Genomic DNA, 22922 nt, shown 5'->3' with positions numbered 1-22922 from the left:
AAATAGTAGTTTTAAAGAAAAAAAATGAAGTCCATGTATGATGGCTCTTATAACAGATAGTAGATTCATATATGAAATGTCCTTTTTTTTTTTTTTTTTTATGTTGTAGCACTTTAGATCTGCAGTCATATCCATGTCTTCTCTGTTCGTGCCAAACTATGGGAATAGTAAACAGCAGTGATTTTTTTCTTACTTTTAATAAATTTAATTAATCGTTCAACACAGGTGTGGCAGAGCTTATGGTTTATCTTAGTCACCAAGTTTAATCATTAAATAATGCACATCATACCTTTTTAACAAATTCTGTAATATTTTTTCTATACTGTTTTACGACAGAACTGCCACAAATGTAGAAAAATGTGGAATGTTTAATTATACAGCCTCTTGTCACCATACTGCAGTACAGAAATAAGCACAGCTCACTTGAATTTTTCAGTACAAACAAATCAATGCAAAGAATGATACTTCTTAGCAGTCTGCCTTCCGCTTCTGTACTGATGTTTCTTTTGCTCAACTAGTGGTCACCAACTGTGTAATGACATTAAAAAAATGCAGTCATTTTTGTATTTTATTCAAGAACATAAAAAAAAAAAAAAAAAGTAGGTATGACATTTTTAGACAGACCCCAAAACTATTTATGTGTCTGTGTTATAAGATTTTCCAAGCTTTATATATAAGCTATATTGTAAGCTTTTTTTTTTTTATGTTTTCTAACTTTGCAGGCAGTTGAGTAACTAAACTAATAATCACATTTATCATTTCTCAAATATTTTGTTCCAGGATGCTGAAGGTAAAACTCCAATTCATGTGGCTATTAGCAATCAGATGCCAGTCATCATTTCCTTACTTCTAGCTTGTCCAAACTTAGATCTTACTTTGAGAGATAAGCAAGGGCTTACGCCGTTTGCTGCCTCAATGACAATGCGCAACAATAAAGCAGCTGAATCCATTCTAGCACGTGAACCAAAAGCAGCTGAACAGGTATTTAAAAAAGGAGGATTAATAATCCTACCTTAATATTTGCTTTTCTATTCTTGTTTAACTATTTAAAATATTTAAATAAATGCTTAATTACAGTCCAAAAAATAATCTTTTTATAGATTTCCTTGAAGTGCTTTGAAAAATAGCATTTTTTTTTGTATTTCTAATATGTCTGTCAATGGGCATGTTGATGCAGGAAATTATAACAAAGTACTCTTTTTTTCTGGACCACAAGATGTATATTTTTTCTTGGAAAATGTTTCCTAAAATTTCTCTGTATCATGTGGTCTAATGGTATAGTGCATGCAGTGATATTTTTATCTCTAACAATGGGTAAAGAAATTGGTCAAAATGTTCAGATGGCTTCTGAAAACCCTAACCCTTAGTATGTGACCAGTTCACATAGCATTTGGTCCTTGAGGTTGTCACAGACATTCTCTCAGATATGCCAGACAAGCTGTACTTGCTACCTGGGAGTCTAAAACGCTGATGGAACTGATATGCGGGTATCACTCAAGTCAAGTGGACACAATTTCAGCGAAGTCCGGACGGTCTGTAACAGCCAAATCCTCTGCTTGCACCTTCACGATGGTGGGACTGTTAGTAATCCTGGGTATAACCTCCATTCACAAGCACCAGTGGATGACCACCCAGGTGTGAAACAACGTAAGCAAGGGTCTAGGTGTGGTGCCCACACCACATGGAGGAATGCCACCCCTCTGTGTTACCAGGCAGTACAAGGTGATAGACGACTCTCATCAACCGGTGCAATACCACCACTTTGCTTATTGGAGGCTTGAAATGGTGGAACCCATGTTTAGTCTCCAGAGCTAAGTTCTGGTCAACCCTTCCCCATCTCTTCCATCATTCAGTATGATTGATAACTTTTGAGGATATGATGAACATCGTGGCGAGATCCAATCTTCCTTACATTTCAAGGGTTCAGCTCTAAAACTGTGTTCGCAGGCCGGCCCCTAGTCACACACCGGACCGAACCTATTGGTAACTCTCTAGGAGGCTTCCGGATCAGCTAGTGTATAATCTTGCTACCTCTACTCTTCCAGATAGTGACTGGAGGGAGTCCGACTAGTGTGTATATGGGGGCCACTGTCGAGGCCATGTTATATCAAGGATCTGGGTATATTCTTATCATGTGTACGCCATATCCAAAAATTTCATTACTTCATACAGCATGTCTACCAACTTTTTTTTTTACTATTGAATACACCATGAATTGTCAAACTAATAGAGTAAGCTTATCTGCGAAAAGATCTAAACCTCCCAAGCACTTCCTAATTAATTTCACAATTATACGTGGTCTCAATTCTAATCTCAATGATGTCCATTTCCACTTGCAATCTGCCAAACCCCATGTACTTTTTCTGACAGAATCTCAGTTATCACTTGATTCAACTACTGCTCGTCTCAGTTGCCCAAATTATTCGCTGTATGATTCCTTTCGCCGCAAAGGTGGTACTTGTGCATATGTTCATTCCGATATTCCCTGTCAGAGACTTGATAATTTGGAATCTCCTTTTTTCAATCTTCTCCGGCTTAAAATCTCTCTACCTCATTGTGTCAAATTCATCTGTTGTCTCTACTGTTCTCCCAACTCCACCAATCACTTGCAGCTCTTTGACTTCTTCTCTTTGAAACTTGACTTTCTCCAGTCCAACTTTCCTAACAGTGAGGTAATTTTCCTTGGTGATTTTTAATGTTCACAACTCCAGCTGGCTTCCATTTTCTAGTCACACCAACCCAGCTGGTCGAGATGCTGAGGCTTTTGCAATAACTAATGACCTTGCACAGATTTTCATTTACCTACAAAAATACTGGACAATCCTAATCGTACAGCCAACACGCTTGATCTTTTTCTCACAAACAACCCTTCTAAGTACACAGTCGAAGTGAGAGGTCCTTTAGGCACCTCAGATCACAACTTGGTGACTGTCTCTTCTCCAATAGAGCCTTTATCTCGTGGCTATTCCCAACCTCGTATTGTTTGGCATTACAAGAATGCAAAATGGGATGACCTGCGAGATTTCTTTTCCTTGGTCAGATTACTGTTTCAAAACTTCTGATGTCACTGTTTGCTCAGATCGTGTCAGTGAAATTATTCTTGTGGGAATGAAATCCTTTATCCCACACTCCACTTTAAAATCTCGTCCTTTATCTAAACCTTGGTTTTCCAATAAATGTGCTAAGGCTGTTCAAGAGAAGAACGTTGCATATCGTAATTAGCTTGTTTATAATTGTTCAGTTTCATTTGCTGCCTACACCAAAGCTCACAACAATTGTAAAGCAGTTATTAATCAGTCCAAACTAGAGTTTGAACAGGCTAAGAGTAGAAAACTTGCTTCTTGCCCTAATGGTAGCCGAGCATTCTGGTCTCTTGCCAAAGCTATTGGCTGCAAATTTTGCCCATCTCTGCTCCCACCTCTGTCCAAAACAGATGGTTCTGTTTTCACTTCAGCCAAGGATAAAGCTGACCTGCTACATCTCATTTTTCTTCCAACTCATGTATCAATGATCTTGGTAAAACACCTCCCACCATTCCCAACACGCTCCGTTCAATGTCCCCTGTGGTCTTCCGTCAAAAGGATGTCAGAAGGATTTTGACGAATCTTGATGCTAAGAAAGCTTCAGGTCCCGATGGTATTTCTTCAGTTGTTCTCAAAACCTGTGCTCCTGAACTTACTCCTGTTCTTTGCCGCCTTTTTTCACTTCCTTATTCCAAAGGTGTTTTTCCTTCTGCTTGGAAATTTGTTCATATCCAGCCAGTTCCTAAAAAGGGTGACAAATCCCTCCAATCCAATTATCGTCCCATTGCAATTACTTCTACTCCTTCTAAAAAGTAATAGAGAAATGAATTAACTGCCAACTCTTAAACTACATAGAAACCTTCCATCCGATGAACGATCGCCAGTATGGATTCCGTCAGTGTTGATCCACTGGTGATATACCCATTTACGGACTAATTCAATGGAAAAGTTCAGCGAAACGCAAGCAGTTGCTCTTGACATCTCAAAGGCTTTCGATTGTGTTTGGCATAAAGGTCTTCTAAACAAGCTTCCATCTTATGATTTGCCAACTGTTTTTTGTAAATGGTTATCCAGTTTTCTCTCTGATCGCTCACTGAGGGTGATGGTGGATGGCTCTCTGTCTTCTAACTTCTCCACTAATGCCAGTGTCCCCCAAGGTTCAGTACTTTTCCTCTTGTATGTTAATGACCTTCTTCCATTGAATGGAAATCCCATCTATAGTTTTGCCGATGATAGCACATTGCATTCCACTTTCCATTTTGAGAAACCTTGTCCTTCTCAATTAGCTTCAACTTCTCGAAAATCTGCTACCAACTCCTTAAATGCCGATATCCAGGTAATTCTCCAGTGGGGCAAAGACAACTTGGTTGATTTCAATCCCTCTAAAAACTCAGTCTTGTCTTATATCTCGCAAAAAGGATTCTTCTGCTCCTGTGCTTATCTTTGGTGACACTCCGATATCTAGAAAAAATTATATTGGCATTAGTAGAAGCATGTGATGCAAGAAAGCAAGCTTATGCATTATCAGCCAAAAAAAAACCACTTGCATTTCAACCCTCCATTCGTTCGAAGTACCTGTCCAGCTGAGCCTTAAATTTTTTTAGGCTATCAACTTCCACAACAAGGGATGGAAGTCTACCACAAATTTAAACAGATACGCCAACCGTTTAAAACTGATTTAATGATAAAATAAAATAATACAAAAGACTGTAAGATAATGTTTACAAAAAACTAGTTTGAGACAAAAATAAAATAAAATAAGTAAATACGTTAAAATGCATTAAAATATAAATTTAAAAGCAATAAAAACACTATTGAAGCTTTCGGAGGTGTCGTCCTCCTTCCTCGGCAATAATGAAACTTAAGCGACACATCCTTAAATACCAGGTTCACGGCCCAGGCGCATACTCAGTATTCCTTTCACGTCTACCAGAACCGGAAGTGGCTTGGGAGCATGGCAAACTAAAACGCTTATCTCTGGCAAAAACCACCACCTCAAAAAGGGGGTGAAGCCGTACTCCCTTATCTCTATTCATGCTATTGTTGCCAGAGGATCCAATCCACAGACTTTCCAGCCACTTGCGGTCCCAGAATCTATGCGCACGGTCAAGGATGACAGTGTTATCGGGGTAGACCTGGTGTTGTTTTTCCCCATAGTGCTCGGCAATGGCGGATTTATTGAGCTCTGCAGTCCGTATCGCTCTTGAACATTCATTCCCCCAGACTGGCCTTAAGATGCCGTTCTGTCTTCCCCACGTAACATTCCCCACAATCCGGGCATGTAATCTCGTATACAACCCCACTACTAGAATCCCTAGTAATGGGGTCTTTGACCTGTGACACTACTGTGTGCAACCTCTGGCCCGGGAGCTGCACATAGCGTGTCTGAAAGCCGCGAAGCATCCTCGCAATGTGATCTGACAGATCCGGATAGTAGGGAACATACACTGTGGTAAGCGGTACAGGCGGAACTACCCGATTGGGCTTTTCCTCTCTATTGTATTTATCAATGACCCTCTGGGGGTAACCGCACCTCATAAGATCCATTGTAATATGCCTAATTTCCTTCTCCCCCTCCTCAGAGGTGCTACAATGTGTCCTCACCCTGCCCAAAGGTGTTCCGGCTACACTATACCGCTTACCACAGTGTGTGTTCCCTACTATTCGGGCCTGTCGGATCGCATTGCGAGGATGCTTCGCAACTTTCAGACACGCTGTGTGCAGCTCCCGGGCCGGAGGTTGCACACAGTGTTACAGATCAAAGACCCCATTACTAGGGATTCTGGGTGCCTCTGTAGCCAGGTGGGAAGGAGCAGCAGTGTGTAGCACACCCTTCTTGATTAGACCGGGGTTCGAGCCCGTCACCACCAAATACGGATGATGCGGAAAGGTCAGGGAATGACCACCGCATATCCCGGAGCAATATGGCCTTAGTTGCTAATGCTCCTAAAAACCAAATAACAAACAACAACTAGGGATTCTAGTAGTGGGGTCGTGTACGAGATCACATGCCCGATTGTGGGGAATGTTACGTGGGGGGAGACAGGACGGCATCTTAAGGACTGTCTGGGGGAACATTCAAGAGCGATACGGACTGCAGAGCTCAATAAATCCGCCATTGCTGAGCACTATGGGGAAAAACAACACCAGGTCTACCCCGATAACACTGTCATCCTTGACCGTGCGCATAGATTCTGAGACCGCAAGTGGCTGGAAAGTCTGTGGATTGGATCCTCTGACAACAATAGCATGAATAGAGATAAGAGAGTATGGCTTCACCCCCTTTTTGAGGCGGTGGTTTCTGCCAGAGATAAATGTTTTAGTTTGCCATGCTCCCAAGCCACTTCCGGTTCTGGTAGACGTGAAAGGAATACTGAGTATGCGCCTGTGCCATGAACCTGGTATTTAAGGATGTGTCGCTTAAGTTTCATTATTGCTGAGGAAGGAGGAAGACACCTCCGAAAGCTTCAATAGTGGTTTTATCGCTTTTAAATTTATATTTTAATGCATTTTAACGTATATACTTATTTTATTTTATTTTATTTTTGTCTCAAACTAGTTTTTTGTAAATAATTAATTTTTGTAAATATTGTTTTGCAGTCTTTTGTATTTTATTTTATTTTATCATTAAATCAGTTTTAAACGGTTGGCGTATCTGTTTAAATTTGTGGTATGAATAATCCCAACCTTAGAGGCCTTATTGCAGATATGGATGGAAGTCTGTTCCATCAACCAACTACCCACTGGCTAAAGGCAAACTTCCGCACATCTATCCTACATCTGTCTTTCCTCAATTTAAATTTATGCCCTCTCAAGTGATTATTCTGAGCAAGAGGAAGAATCCCATCACAGTCCGAATATATGTCTTTTGGGAATCTCCCTTGGCACAAGCACATTACAAATATTGCTTTCTCTGCATCAAAAAAACTTGGTTTTCTCTTTTGCTCTTGACATTACTTTTCTTCCAAGCAGCTGTTCACTCTTTACAAATCGCAAATCTGCCCTATCATGAAATATTGTTCCCACATCTGGGGTGGTGTCCCCCAAAATCTCTCTCAGGCTTCTTGATTCCGTTCAGAAGAGGGCAGTTAGGTTAATTAATGATTCATCTCTAACAGAGTCTCTCCACTCGCTGTCTCATAGACATACTGTTTCTGCTCTATGCCTCTTCTACAGATATTTCCATGGGCGCTGTTCTTCGGAATTGGCTTCTATAATTCTCTCTCTCTCTCTCTCTCTCTCTCTCTCTTTCAAAACAGTCCGAATACGTGCCGCCACCAGCCAACATCCATTTACTGTCCAACTTCAAACTCACAGAACCAACTTTTCACCTTCCTCGTTTATTCATTCAACTGCCGTTTTCTGGAACAAACTTCCTTCATACGTATTTTCTGAAAATTACAGTCTACAGAAGTTCAAGTCCAATGTCTACAAATATCTTTCATTTTTTTAACCTCCAACCCAAGCCTGGTACTAAGTACTATGGGTTCTAATACCTCTCGTGTTTGGGAGTTTACATTAAAAAAAAAAAAGGCATGTAGTGGTGGCAACAGAAAGAACATATGCAAAATTAAAAATGCAGTTAGCTATATGCTATGAAGCCATCTACAACCATTGGATATCCTAATTAACAAATTGAGGAGTGAACCAAATAGATGGAACCACCAAATCAAAATTTACACCAACAGTACATACGAAGCAACCAACAATTTCATAAGTGTGCATATGGTTGAAAAAGTTGCAGGAATTGGTAAAACATGAGAGAGTTACCAAGTCTTTCAGTAAGTGTGAATTGAAAACAATACATTCTTTGAAAAATATTTAAGTTCAGTTCATAACATTAGTAACGATGAGTATCTTGGTAGTATTGATGAAATTTTGACATTTTACACTTGTAAAAGCTTCATTCTACAATAAAATTTTATTCCGAAAGCACTTATGATTCTGTGTTTCAAATATATACAATAAATTTTTTTCAAAATTTGCCTTCTAAAATCTGGGTTTGTCTTATGGTCTTCTATGTCTAGAAAATGCAGTAATTTAATATCTCCAAGCCTCTTAAACATCTCATAGCTATATAATAATAACTTCACTCTTAGTAAACTGGAGAGAAGAAACATTAGAATGTGTCCACCTGATTAATCATTATTGCAGCCAGTCTCAGGTTGACAGTTTCTCAAATACTGTTTGTTGCATACTTTGTTGTTTCAGTAGATAATGAACTATTTCCCATATAGAACAGTTCCCAGACATATTTGATAATTCCATGTATAATACTTTGATTCATCATCATCATCCATTTTAAATCCACTGCAGGATGAAGGCCTCTCCAGCAACTTTCCAGTTCCTTCTGTTTTGTGCAATGGCCATCCATTTACTACCCCACAAACTCATGAATTTCATCTATCCATCTCTGCCGTTGTCTTCCAGGTTTTCTTCTAGCTCCTCTTGGATACCATTCTGTTATTTTCTTAGTCCATCTGTCATCATGTCTTCGAGCTATGTGTCCAAGACTATTTTAGTTCTTTAGTTTTGATAAGAATGTCCTTTACTTGAGTTTGCTGCCTGATCCATGTGTTTCTCTTCTTATCTAACAGTCTGATTCCCAATATAATTTGTTCCATTCTTCGCTGTGTAGTTCTCAGCTTCTCTTCCATTCTTTTGGTGAGTGCCAAAGTTTCACTTCCATAAATCATGGTGGGGGAGTACACATTGGTTCATTATTTTACGTTTCAGACAAACTGGGATATTGCTCTTTAGTATGTGACTATACAGGGTAATTCACTACCAGTGTGACAAACTTGCAGGAGGTGTAGGGGTGCACAAAGACGAATTGGAATCACATAGCATTGCAGGGTCCGAAATGCCTTCGTCATGTGGTAGAGGATGTTGAACGGGAGGTCGTGTGAACAGCGATCCCTCTGGAAGTCAGCATTTGCGAACTTTCTGTTGAAGAAACCAAGTAGCAAAAGTCCTCTGGAGTGGATAATCCGCAGGCTCCAATGATTGGACACGTTGCAGATGGTATGAACTCATTTGGTTTGTTGACAGTATCCTCCATACAGTGGATTGGGAAATACCCAATCGTTGGCCTATCGCTCGAGTACTCGTACTCGGATTGCCTTCTGCAAGACGTAGGACATTCTCCTCATTGTCTGGCTTCCTCGTCATTCGCTCTAGATTCATGGTACCTCTCGTGAAACAACCAGTCTCACATAACCTTCTGTGCACATGTGCGAAAATCGTATGATGAGGAGCACGCCTCTGCAGGAAACGTTCCTGGTACAAGCGCAGAGCGGCGTGCCCGTTACAGTCCGCAGCTCCATACGTGAGGTGCATGTCGGCCAGTTCAACGTTTGAATACTCATCCATCCTACTGCCTCGGGAACCGGTTCGCAAATGCTGACTTCCGGCGGGATCGCTGTTCACGCGACCTCCCGTTCAACGTCCTCTACCGCATGACGAAGGCATTTTGGACCCTGCAATGCTATGTGATTCTGATTCGTCTTTGTGCCCCCTACACTTCCTGCAAGTTTGTCGCACTGGTAGTGAATCACCCTGTATTTCCTGAATGCTATCCATCCAAAATTTATTCTTCTCTTGACTTCCAGCCATTTATCATTATTACAGTAATAACTTGTCCCAGATAAGTATATGACTCCACCATTTCAATTACTACAAATATATTTTTATATATGGTTTGCAGGACTAAACACATAAATGTTTAACAAAAACAATAGAAAACAAGGCCATAAACTGCCGTAATTTTAGTTATAAACAAGTGCCAAAATTTGCATCTGTGGACAAGGAACTAAACAAATAATTTTGAAGATGCCTAATGAAGTCCTAATTTTTTTTAGATTAGGTTGTTAAAAAACCTTTGGCTTCCATTTCATCTAACATTATATTATCAAAGAGACTAACTCTTTAAGGATAAATAGGCTTAGTAGCATTCATTAGTTTATTTTTTAAATTTAACTAGTGATTTTTGTAAGTTACGACTCAACGCTCATACCGGTGTTGGCACCAATATTGTAGAACTTGCCACCATTGTTGTAGTATGCTAGATCGATACGAAATAGCAAAGCATATATATCTCACTGATAGTGTAAGGTATAATGTAAAACTAGATAGTGTAATATGTAGCACTGTATTAGGAATCTGATAGCTTAGTATAATAATATCAATTAATCAATAAAATTTATTAATCTTATTAAATTCCATTGTTAATTAAATTGTATTTAAATGGAAATCATGACCCAGACTAGAGCTGCAAAGCAACATGCACAGATTAGCAGGAGTGCTGTGGCTCGGGGAAGAAGCAAAGGAGGCAATTCTCCAATGCATCACAGTCTCAAAAAATGTGAAATGTTTGCTGACTTTCTGGAACAGGACATGATCTGACCAAGGAGAATGTCTTGTGTGTGTGTGTGTGCTAGGTGCCTAGAGTGTCAAGAAATTGGGCACCAACTCAGCGTTCTGATGGGCATCTATGAGAGTTTGAGGTGTAGGGTACATGCCCTCGAAGAAATTAATGAGGGCCCCACACAATGGCAATCTCCAAGACAGAATGCGCTAGTCCCACAGAATTAGTTATTGTTAGTGACACTTTTTACACTAAATAATAAATATGTGAAATAAAGTACAGGAAAATGGAGAAATGACTTGAGTATACTACATATATAGAACATTAAGTGAGTGTACAACCATTTGTTTCAAAATGCATACTATAAGGATGTACATTGAAGTGCATAAATATGTACATAGTTTGTTGGGTTCAGAATATACATTTCTCAAGACTCATATTATAATAGTAGTAGCCTTGGCCACCCCATTGAGTATTCTTTTCCTATATTGTCAATCTTGACAGAACTCGTTGAAGTCAACATCTAAGTCCTGGACTCAAGGTAGCATCTGCTGAGGAAGAAACCGGTCCAACAGATGAAGGCGTCTTTGCAGAGGGCATAGCTGGGGAATTGCTCGTAGACATGCCACTGGGATCCCCCATGCACAGTTGTCCCAGAAGGAGGGGGAGGAGATGAGACTGGCCATGAGTTTGACTGTTGTGATGATGTTTGTTATTTGGTTTTTAGGATCATTAGCAACTAAGGCCATATTGCTCCAGGGATATGCGGCAGTCATTCCCTGACCTTTCCGCATCCTCCGTATTTGGTGGTCACGGACTCGAACCCCGGTCTAATCAAGAAGCGTGTGCTACGCACTGCTGCTCCTGCCCACCTGGCTACGGAAGCACCTGTTGTGATGAGCTTCCTTTCATTAATTGAGTGACATGAGTCTTGGGATGTTGTGTTGTCCAAAGCAGTGGTCCAGAGCTGGGGAGGCAGGCTAAGTTTGCGGCATGCCCACTTGAGAAGCCAATACTCAGATGAGAAAATTGGTTTGGTGGTAGAGGGAGATGCAGATGCCCAAATATCTGCAGCATAGAGAAGTGGCCGATACACTATTATTGAAATATATCTCACCATTGTGGATTTGTCTGTTACATGGTGCAGATGTTGCTTGCATATCCATCTCAGTCTGGCAGCTTTTGTGAGGAATGTCTGCATGCTATCCGAAAGGAAGCTTTGGGTCAAATCTGATTCCTAGGTCAATGTGATGTCGGACAAGTGGGATGGAGGCTCCATTGAGGGCTGGATAGATTTTTGTTGGTTGTTGCTTTAACAAGAAGACCATGATTTCTGACTTCTTAGGATTGATATGCAGACCAAATTGTTTGAGGTAGATACGTATTGAGGAGAGAGAAAGTGGCAGTTAGCTCTTCTGGGATTTGGTGAGGGGTCTTGGTTTGCCTTAATTGATGTGAATACCTTTAGATCATCAGCATATACCAGGATATTTAACTTTTTATTACCAGTGGAGCAATAAGGGCGGAGAAGAGGAAGCCAGATAGTATAGTATTTAATTAATTAATTTAACTACTTTGGTAGATGGCTAGACATTAAAATTTGGTAGATGTTAGAATGGTGATTTTCCACTAACCTATATGTTAGTCATTCAACCTCGAAGCATGAGGCCTTTGCCCTCAAATGTATTAGTCTATTTCAGCATCATTAATTATATTTTTTTCAACTTCACTCCCATAATTTCTCATTGACGCAAAGAATTTTTCATCAGTAAATATCGATGCAAAGTAACTGTTGAGTTCATCTGCAATGTCAGCTGGGGTATCTAATACTATCCCACATTCCTTTCATAAGGGTCCGATCTGGTTTGTCCTTCTCCTCTTTGCATATATATATATGAAGAATTCCTTATCCCCACTCTTTGCTCTCTTTTCCAGCGATTTCTCTAAATCTCCCTTTGCCTGCCTAACCCTTTCTGTGGCACTATTACAGATCAATTTGTAGCTGTTATAGGCTTCAGTACTTTTTATCACTCTGTAACTTTTCTGCTCACGTAATCTGACAACTTCCTTATTCATCCAACTTGGAATCTTCCTTGTGGAGTATTTTTTAATGGTATATAAGCATTCAAGGCTTCTGTGATTAATGTTTTAAAGGTATACCATAATTCAGTTGTATTCGCTCTCTGAAATATCTACCCAGTTAATAGAGGCCATGTAGCATCTTAAGCCATCGTAATTTCTTTGCTGAAATTATAACCCATTCCTTTGCCTTTAACTACTGCTATCTCTCTCTCTCTCTCTTTATCTTCCACTGTAGAACTCAGTGATCACTTCCTGTTACAGGTTCCTGTACTGTCAGCCCTATTATGCCAACTGGTTCGTGTGACCTAATAATATCCCCTATTAAGTAAGTAGAAAATTGAATCTCATAGGATTATGAATATCATATAAAAGACTGATTCTACTTATTGTAGTAACTATGAAATAACAGGCTTTGTATACCCAACATGAGACATAATCCAAAAGTTGGGCAACCATATACTTAACAGGTATTGTATACAAAGCCTGTTATTTCAGGCTTTGTATACCCAACATGAGACATACTCCAAAAGTTGGGCAAACATATACTTAAAGCAGCTGAATAATTCATGACCTAGCAGGTAATTCAGCTGCTGTAATTCACTTAATTCAAATCATTATTATTATCAAGATTGGGTTACTTTCAGAATGTGACTAAATCTGTTGATGAGATATTATTGCTCTGACAGTAGGATGATGTTCAAAAATTTGCCTTCAAATTAAGCAAAATGTTTCTAATGTTTTAGATGCAATGGTTGATTTATTTTGAGAGGAATATGCATTATCCAAGCTGATATATTTTAGTTGGGTAAAACATACAATCTCAATTTGCCATCTAAATTTATAGTGTGATATAATAAAACAATTGCTATTAAATATGAGTTAGATTATTCATTTCATTTTGAATTGTAAATTATTTTCTTTTCTTATTTTTAAATCAATTTTAAGTAAAACATTGTTTTACTTTCTTCTTTTTTTTTTTTTTTTTTTGTGCCTATAGCATGATAACAAAGGACGAAACTTCTTGCATCTTGCTATTCAAAAGTCGGATATTGAAAGTGTTCTCTTTCTTCTTAGCATACATGTCAATATTCACTCTCGTATTCAGGATTCCACACAGCTTTCTCCATTACATTTGGCTGTGGAATCAGGTTCAGAGATTATAATGAGAAATTTGGTAAGTATTTTTTTCTTCATATAAAACATTAATCTGCATTGCAAAGTTGCTACCATGTGAATGGAAAATTTGTTACAAAGTTGTAACAAATTTTCTATACATACAGCATAGAAAATTTGTTACAGCTACATATAGCTACTCTATATAATTTTATATAGAGTAGTTGCCTTAAAACAATTGTCAATCTCTTAAAATGTATTGTTTCATTAGTATAAATAAATAATCTTATATATAATGTATTACCAAAGAGTACACAATAACCCATCATTTTTAATATGTTAGGAGTTTAAAATTTCAAGTATTCTAACGTAGATTATATTTAAAATAAAAGTAGAGCATTATATAGATTATATATAATATTGGTGTAAACACACCATAGACAACTCTTAAATAAAAAAAACTACGTTAGTAGTGTGAAGGGCGTCATTTTATCTGTATCTCATTGTGCTCTTCCTTCACAACGAGTTGCCGTGTATTGCACTACCTCGAATAAGTAATGCTTCACTAAAAGAGAAGACTATTGTTACTTATTCTCAGTGGGCACCACCACCCTGACGACACCGTTTCAAGGCTTGTTGGCCTTTCATCAGTGGGTGTGCAGGTACCCTGGTATTGCAGACACGACAATCCAGTTGTGAAGATAATCCCACAATATAAGAGATGCCAGAAGGTGTACATGATAATATTTATGTGAAATTAAATGCAACAAGGCATCATATCTTTAAGAGTATATTATTCTCAGCATTACTTATTCGAGGTAGTGCAATACATGGCAACTTGCTGTGAAGGAAGAGCACAATATGAGATACAGATAAAATTATGCCCTTCACACTACTAGCGTAGTTTTTTTATTTAAGAGTTGTCTATGGTGTGTTTACACCAATATTATATAGATTATTATGCTCTTAAAGATATGCTTTGTTGCATTTAATTTTACTTAAATAGATTATACTTAAAATAAAGGTATAGAATTAGTATATATTATGCATAATTACACACCATTTGAACAGTTATACATTCAGTATATTCAAGTGTTTTAGGAGTGATTCAAATCTTAGTTTATTATATAATGAGCATCATGAGAAGGGGAGACCAGTCCATTAGATGTTTCATTAGCTTCTTTTAATTTGTCGGTTTGTGGAACCTGATGGTGGGCAACATTTGTTTGGGCAGAAATCTCTCTGAAATTTAAAGTCTATTATGCTGTGAAGGAAGAGCAGCTCTAGATTCAGGCTGATTATCCTCCAGAAGCATATTGCCCATATGTTAGGCTCTGAGATCAGCCCAGAAACGATCTTTGTAGTATTCTAATTAGAAGTGTATAGTACCATCTGGCAGCCAATACTCTGCCTCATTGGCTCAATTGACATTAGTTGTGACAGCTATGACCCATATTTTGGATCCAAAATATGGGCCACATGATGTGGGATGGTGAGGTATGTCTAAGTTACCACATGCTTTCTCATGTGGGGTAGGGGTGTTCCTCACATAAAGATGCTGTTCCTTGGATGGGCCACCTCAGGGAGCAGAATATGTTAATTTGTTGATGTGCTATTTGAAAGAAAAACTTGTGTCAAAAATTACACCACATGAGAGTGAACCAGTATTACCTGCCTTTTGCTGAGGTTTCAAGATGTAGGATTTAATCTCAGTGAAAAAATTATATCTGTTGATTTTTTATAGTTGGTTGTAAAGTTGAAAGGCATACTGCGTATGATGAATTGATCTCTAGTGATGTGAGTTGTTGCCAGTGCATAAGCTGGATGGGTGTGGTCAAGAATTGTTGGTGTTACACTGGTTGTGGGCTGATTAAAGAACCTGGATATATATTTCAGCCATTCATGTTGGTCTAGGCACTGGACAGGTTTTAGTTAAGTGTTAATCTGTCTGGTGATGCTTGCTGGGTTTTTCTCGGCAGTGGTTCTTGTTAACAGCTTAACATTGTCAGTGTAACTGATGATCTTGCTTTTTAGCAGCAAGAAATGGCATAATAATTGCAGTGAAAAGAATCCCTGGACTTTGCCTTGAGGCACTCCTGCAGTAATTGTGCAGGAGAGAGAAGAGGGGCAGGTTTAAGAGGGTTTTCTTTAAGTACAAGAAGAACCCTTGTATATAAAGAACCTCTGCGAACTCAGTATTTAAAGAAACCATTATGCAAAAGATTTTTCATGATGGTGTTTTCTATGCAAAAACAAAGCAGTTTAAATTCCTCACTCATATCTCATATTTTCTTGAATTGGCAGAGAATACATGTTATGTGGACCCAAGACCGATGTTGGTGTGTATTGTTTATCACAGACCCTTCATTGAGTGATTTGAGACATATATGGATCAAGATCATGATGTTACTGGTAACATTATGTCCCTGGAATATAATTTTACCAGTAACATCATCAAGGGGGATATCTCTATGAGAAGAAGAGACGTTGTGGTCTGTAGTTTGTATAGACATCCTTTTGAGTTGGTATACCAATGTGTTTTCAGGGGAACATAGCAACTGAACAGAAGTATAGCAGTGACATCCTGGACCTCCTATGTGAAACAGACTGGTTGACTACTATCTGGAGGTGAACACCATTATCCATGTAGCATGGCAAGTATGATCTCCATCCTCAGTCCTATAGAGAATTGTTTCCCTACCTGTGGTCCATGGGACCTGACAATAAAACAAAACTTTTTTTTTTTTTTAACAGTAGGAAAAATCCCATTAACAGTGATTGGAAGTACAGGTATTCCTGCAACAACTAAATATATACTACTACATATGTTAAGTATAAGTACATATCATTGAATTAAAAAAAATAATTATTACATTTAATATATTTGATAATTAATATATATGCATTGCATGTATAGTTTAATATTTTTTGTGGGCAGTGACTTCTACTTCAAATGTGAAAGTGGTCTGGGGCTTCCCACCTCACATTCAAATTAAGGAAGAATGGTTTTGCAAGATGTGAATTCTGAAGAATTTTGCCTTCAGCTGGTGGGTAGTTGATTGTTGGGATAAACTTTCATCTGTTTTTTGAAAGTAGCTAGTTTGAATAAATTCAAGAAAGAACCAGAAACTGCTTGAAGTTATGGAAAGGTGGAATGGGAGGTGGTGCTTTTTTTTTTTTTTGTCTGATGCTGTATAAGCTTGCTTTCTTGCAGATTTTGCTACTACTAATACTAAATATAAAAGTTGTACATATCTGAAAAAAACATTGAGAAACACTGCTGTAAAGCATTCTTGGGATGCCATTGAGTAATATATATATTGCAATTTTCTGGCCACTTCAACAATCTCTCCAAGTGCTCATAAATGATCTTATGAATCTGGGTTTCTTGATAGACTAATCAAAAGCATGCAGCATTGTTGCAAGTCGGAATACCACTATTGACCAGTATGTCATTCTCCATGATTTATGCATTCATATTCATTGCCATTTTCTTTTTAACCAGTATATAGTGCTAATTAAAGATTATATATTTATGAATTTGCAGTTAAATATCTCCACAGGCACATGTGGATATGCACAGACATTTTCACAAGCATATGTGGATATAAACAGACATTTCCACAAGCAACATATGAATATTTCTGTATATTTTGTTTTGTGACTGTTTACACTCTTATGCTTTGGAAATCGGTGCATAATATGAATTGCTAAAAATATACTATATGAAGAAAATTGAAAATTATCTTGGAAAATTATATTGTATTTGTAAAGCTAACAGTTTATATACAGTTTTGTATAGATATCATAATTTATATTCACTTACAGCTGTCTTCAAATACTTTTTATTATTATTTTTAAAATTTTATTTATAGTTACTGGCCGGTGCTAATGTAAATGATCTGACACCTCAAAAACAAACAGCACTTCACCTAGCTGCTGCCAAAGATCACAGTGTCCTTTGCAGCATTCTGTTAGAGAATGGTGTTAATTGTGATTCAGTGGATAATAATCTTAATAATGGTAAGATTATTTTGAGGTTATTTGTAAATTTCATTTTGAAATATTAACAAGAAGTACTGTTAAATTACAACAATGAGTATTTTATAGTCAACCTCAGTTACATATTCTTTAGCATGTTCACTATTTGGATATTTTACTTAGAATTTTTAAGATATAATAATGTTGGTTCATTTAGTTTCCTTTCTGTCATACTCAGTTCTTATTTATTTGTCTTTCAGGTTATTTTATTTTTTTGTTAACATTCAAATTTTGTGTTCAATAGCTTTTGTAGGCTATTGAAACCTATATTACTCTGGTGCCATATATGCATATATAGGTTGTGCACCATAAGACAGTTTCTTGTCCATCATTCTTGTTTTATATACAGGAATACCTCGCACAGGAATACCTTGTTTTATACACAGGAATACCTCGTTAATTCATGCCAAAAAAATACCACGCTGATTGAGATATTATTAGTATGTATTTTAATGTAATGCATTCCGATAATTTGATTATATGGGTCGAATTGCAAAAATATATAGGTGTTTGTTTACAATAAATTAATGCACACGAAGTTCTTGCAAAAAAAAAAAAAAAAAAAAAGCTAAAATGATAAAAATGAAAAATACTAGTAAGTACAGTACAAATGATTTTTTATTGCAGTATGTACATACCAAAAGAATATAAGTGTAGTATGTACTGTATTTTTATTTTGAAAAATAACTGATCAGCTTGGTATGCACAGTTTTTTTCTTCTTTTTATCTACATACATCTCTTTATGACATTGAATGTTATTTTGCAACACCTGCCTTATTTTCATACCTCGTTTGATGTTTGGATCTAGAAGAACACTGGGCACCATTACATTTCTTCTTTCCACTCATATTTGCGTATAAAGGTGTAACGTTATACACAGCCAAAAATATTTGTACAGCTTACGCACAGTCAACGACCTCACTGCGCTCGAAATCTAGTGTGTTTACTAATGTATGAATGCTAGCAGAGTCCTATATGATAGGAGTTGCGCCAACAGTCAGCGTGGCCTTGAATCCATAACGCATTGGCCTACGTGATAGCATTATAATACATACATACATATCAAATGTATTGGTGTGTAATGCAGTTAATTTTTTTTCAATTTGTAAACTGCGCTATAGCGAAACTTGCACTGTTCGAAACCGTGCTATGCGAGGTATTCCTGAACTGCATATTAAGTGCATGTTTAGTATGCACAAGTTTTTTTATAGCAATATTTCCTTAGGTGCTCATGTTGATCTACAATGTATGAGTAGGTGCATATTATTTTGCCATGACTTATCATCAATATCAATACGTAATGCCATCCAATGTAATGTCACTAGGCTCAGTGGTGAGTATACAGAGTATATGCTGGCAGACAGTTACATTAAAAATAAGAGAGATTGTCATCATAATTTGTGATTTTTAAATCTAAAGTTGTCTGCTGCTTATATATAGCTCAAGTTAATTTATTCAAAACTTGATTTCTGGTTTCAAGTATTCTAGTTTCACATCTCCAGTCACTTATAACAACTTGAAAGAACTTTGGATTGTCTGTAAAAAGAAACATGATAGAAGAGGTAAGCACAAATCACTGAAACTGAAATGTTTGCATAGAGGATTTTATGCACCTCATGTTATTTCTAAGGTAAATCAGTTAGACTTTGTACTGCTCTACCAAAATGTGCTGAGTCAAAAATAAAATCTGTGTACTTATTGGATTCTTGTCTCTGAACACCTACAATTCTAGCACTGCAATTTGCATTACTGGAATCTTTCATGGTAAGAGTATGTATCTTACAATGAAAGACTAGTCCAAGATACTCTTGTATCTTGAAATAGTCTGGTTGCAATTCTCTGTACCTATTCAAAGAGATTCTTCCTTCTTAAAATGAGGCTTCCATATCTGTGTGCAGTGCTGGAGATGTGGCCTAGCTAATGCATTAAACAACAGGATATATAATCACCTCCTTATCTCTGCTGGCAGGATCGTTGTATATCATTGACAAAAACAGTCCATGATCTGTCCTGGCTGCCTGTCTGTACTGCGCAGAGCACTTCATGTTTGACTGCATAATTGCCCCCAGGTCTTCTTATTCTCCACTTCTGTTATCCTGGGATTACTGCTATCCATATGCAGTACTTTGCACTTGTCCAAGTTAAACTTCAACACTGACAAATAATGATGCATATTAGCTATTTGAATGGAATCTCCTTGACCCAGTATAAAGTGATTTGAATGCTTCCAAAACTTCTGAAAGTATACCCGATAGGCTTCTTTTGGAATTGCTAAGAATTCCTGTATAGCAGTCTAAATAATTTCCTTGAATCTGGTGGGAGGGGAAAATTACAGGTAATGGGGGAAGACCAGGTGATGGAGTGCTCCACAAGAAATTCTTGAATGGAAAGTGTCGAGTGTGCAGTGACACTGTCATGATAAGAGCACTAATTCTCTGAAGCCTTGTTTTCTGGTCATTTCCTCCCTGCAGCATCTTGCAATCGCTGTAGAACTGTTTTGTGGTATTCCTGGTTCATTGTGTGACTGTGCAGGATAAATTTATAACGAACAGTACCCTCTAACTCAAAAAATATAAGCATGATCTTCACATTTGATTGCAATTATCTTATTTTGGGTCTTGGAGAAGACAGTCTTTCATTGAGAGGACTAAGCCTTTGTTTCTGGGTCATGGCCACATAACCACAATTCATCACCAGTAATGATGTAAATGAAAAAGTGTGGGTCAGCAGCAGCATGCTTGTGTTAAAATTCATGGATGTGTCCCATTTGAAATACTAATTTCACTACTTTCAGTGATTTCACAGATAGTTAAGATCAGATAATGAGCACAAGTGACTGAATCACTGGTTTTTGAAGTTGAAGGGTGGCCACAGTGAGGATCATCTTTGATGGACATGCAGCCCTCTTTAAACTTTGCAAGCAACCGAAAAGTCTTCAAATGATGCATACACACAGCATCCTTTCCAAAAGTTGTTTTTAACATTTCATGGGTTTCTGCTGCATTTTTCCCTTATTTCAAACAAAATTTGATGCCAATTCACTGCAGAATAAAATTGCTCATTTTTAAATGTGATTAAATGCATAAAAAATTTATTTAATACATGCTAATTCAGATTGATTACCATAAATGGGTGACTCACACCTTGGTATATCTAGATGAGTCATCAAACATGTTGCAATATCCTGCCTTGCTAAGATGCTGCAATTTCAAGATATGTCAGTCCCCAGACTTACTGATCACACCTCATATGCCTGCCTAAACCTGAAGAAATTTTTAATGGCTTACCTATAAATCATTTTACCTTATGTTTTTTATTATCCTATATAATAAGAATATTAAACGTTTGGAGCTTACTTTAAATTTATTAAACTTAGACAAATAAATGAGGGTAGAATGCAAAAATACTCAGAATGAATGAATGAATGACAGATACAACAGTGATGGAGGACTAAAACAAAAGAAAAAATGTTTCAGTAAATGAATGCAATGACATAGGAATAAAGAAAAATGAAGAAAGCAGTTCTATTAAGGATAGAAATAGAGTGGCACATTTCAAAAACAATGGAAGTGAATATATGGAAGAACTACAGAATGGCAGTAATAAGGCAGACATTTCCATAGGTGCTAATGGAAATATCTGTACCAAAGATATGTAGCAGACTTAAATTTGCAAGTTTATTTAAGGGAGTTTAGTAAATAACCTTATTGACATTTATGGAGAGAATAAAAGATTTCTAGGGTTTTAGTTTTGGGGTAACACTTCCTTAGTACTGTATACATGTCTGGAGGCCTCATTTTAGGAAAGATGTAGATTTGTGGAATGAGTACGGAGAAGGGCAATGAGATTAGTGAGGGGAACAAAGGGTTGGTGTTTACCAAGAAAGGCTTAAGTTCTGCAAATTGCAGCTTCTGGAGGCTGGGCACCTGTGAGGTGATCTGATTGAGGTGCATAAGGCCTTGAATAGATTGAGCAAGCTCAATGCTAATGGGATTCTTCCTCTCACTCAGATTACTCACTTAAGGGAGCATAAATTCAAATTGAGAAAAGACAATTGTAGAATAGATGTGTGGAAATTTGCCTTTAGCCAGCAGGTGGTTGATAATTGGAACAAACTTCCTATCTGCTTTAGTGGAGGTCAGCAACTTAAATAAGTTCAAGGCAGAATTAGACAAACATTTGGAGTGAATGGATGGGTGAAAATGAAAGGTTTTTTTTTTTTTTTTTTGGCTGATGCTATATAAGCTTGCTTTCTTGCATCATATGCCCTACTAATGCTAATTTCTTAGCCCACTGTAGAAACATGGCTTAGTCCTTGCAACAAGCTTTCTACTCTTACAAATAATTTCTGTTTTAATGTTGTCTCCAGTTGCGACACAAAGGAGGAGAAGATGCTTGTCTCTTTATTGCAAAGGACTTTTCTGTCCCCAAAAAATATGCCGTAAACACAATCTTGTGGTGCTATAGCGGTAATAAGTGATATAAAGTCCATCCTAGTACTGATTGTAGTTGCCTTCCTCCATCCATATGCCTGAAGATATGCTAGGAAACTTTAATATATGGATGATGTTTGTTGTTGTGACTTGGAACATTAGCCTAGCTAATGTAACCTAGCATTTTATATCACCAGGAAATTGATGTACTGGGTTGAAACCAATATCACATCACATAATTAACAGAAACCAGAACCTTGCATTTTACAAAAACATGTGTAATCCAACAGGCTTCTATAATATATAAAGCTTTTCAGCAAAAGCAAAACCCTGATGTTCCCTGTCAGTCTCAGTAATTTGAAATCTCCTCTTTTTGATCTTGTCTTACTTAAAATCTTTTTGCCCCATTCTGTCAGTTTTGCAATTGGCTTGCATCCAAATCTCCTCAATTGGCCTGCATCTGAATCTCCACATTCATTTTCTATCTACACGAAAGCTTGCAACAATTGTAAAGTAGTTATTAATCAGTCAAAACTAAATTTTGACCAGGCTAAGAGAAGAAAGCTTGCTTCTTCTCCAAATGGTAGTCGAGCATTCTGGTCTCCTGCCAAAGCTATTGATCAACTTTTGTCCATCTCTATTCCACCTCTGTCAAAATTGCATGGTTCTATTGCAAACTCAGCTAAAGATAAAGCTGACCTGCTAGCTAGCATCCTACTTTTCTTCTAACTTGTGTGTTGATGACCTTGGCAAACAATCGCCTACCATTCCCGGTATGCTCCATTCAATACCTACTGTGGTTTGTTTATTTGTTATTTTGGTTTTTAAGAGCATTAGCAACTAAGGCCATATTGCTCCGGGGA

At 37.5% G+C, this 22922-nt stretch overlaps 1 protein-coding gene across 1 annotated transcript in view; it reads left to right on the top strand.

The window, feature by feature from the left end:
- Positions 1-22922, top strand: part of LOC150090216 (ankyrin repeat and FYVE domain-containing protein 1) — a 199065-nt gene that overhangs the window by 126349 nt on the left and 49794 nt on the right. The window contains exons 16-18 of the mRNA XM_090369021.1: positions 781-981; positions 13469-13645; positions 17460-17607. Coding sequence (XP_090225147.1) covers positions 781-981; positions 13469-13645; positions 17460-17607 — 526 coding nt within the window. The remainder of the gene's footprint in view (positions 1-780; positions 982-13468; positions 13646-17459; positions 17608-22922) is intronic.

Source organism: Mastigoproctus giganteus, chromosome 2 (assembly GCF_048544385.1).
Source record: "Mastigoproctus giganteus isolate SK-2022 chromosome 2, ASM4854438v1, whole genome shotgun sequence".
NCBI lineage: Eukaryota > Metazoa > Arthropoda > Arachnida > Uropygi > Thelyphonidae > Mastigoproctus > Mastigoproctus giganteus.
This window is presented reverse-complemented; position numbering and strand designations above follow the sequence as displayed.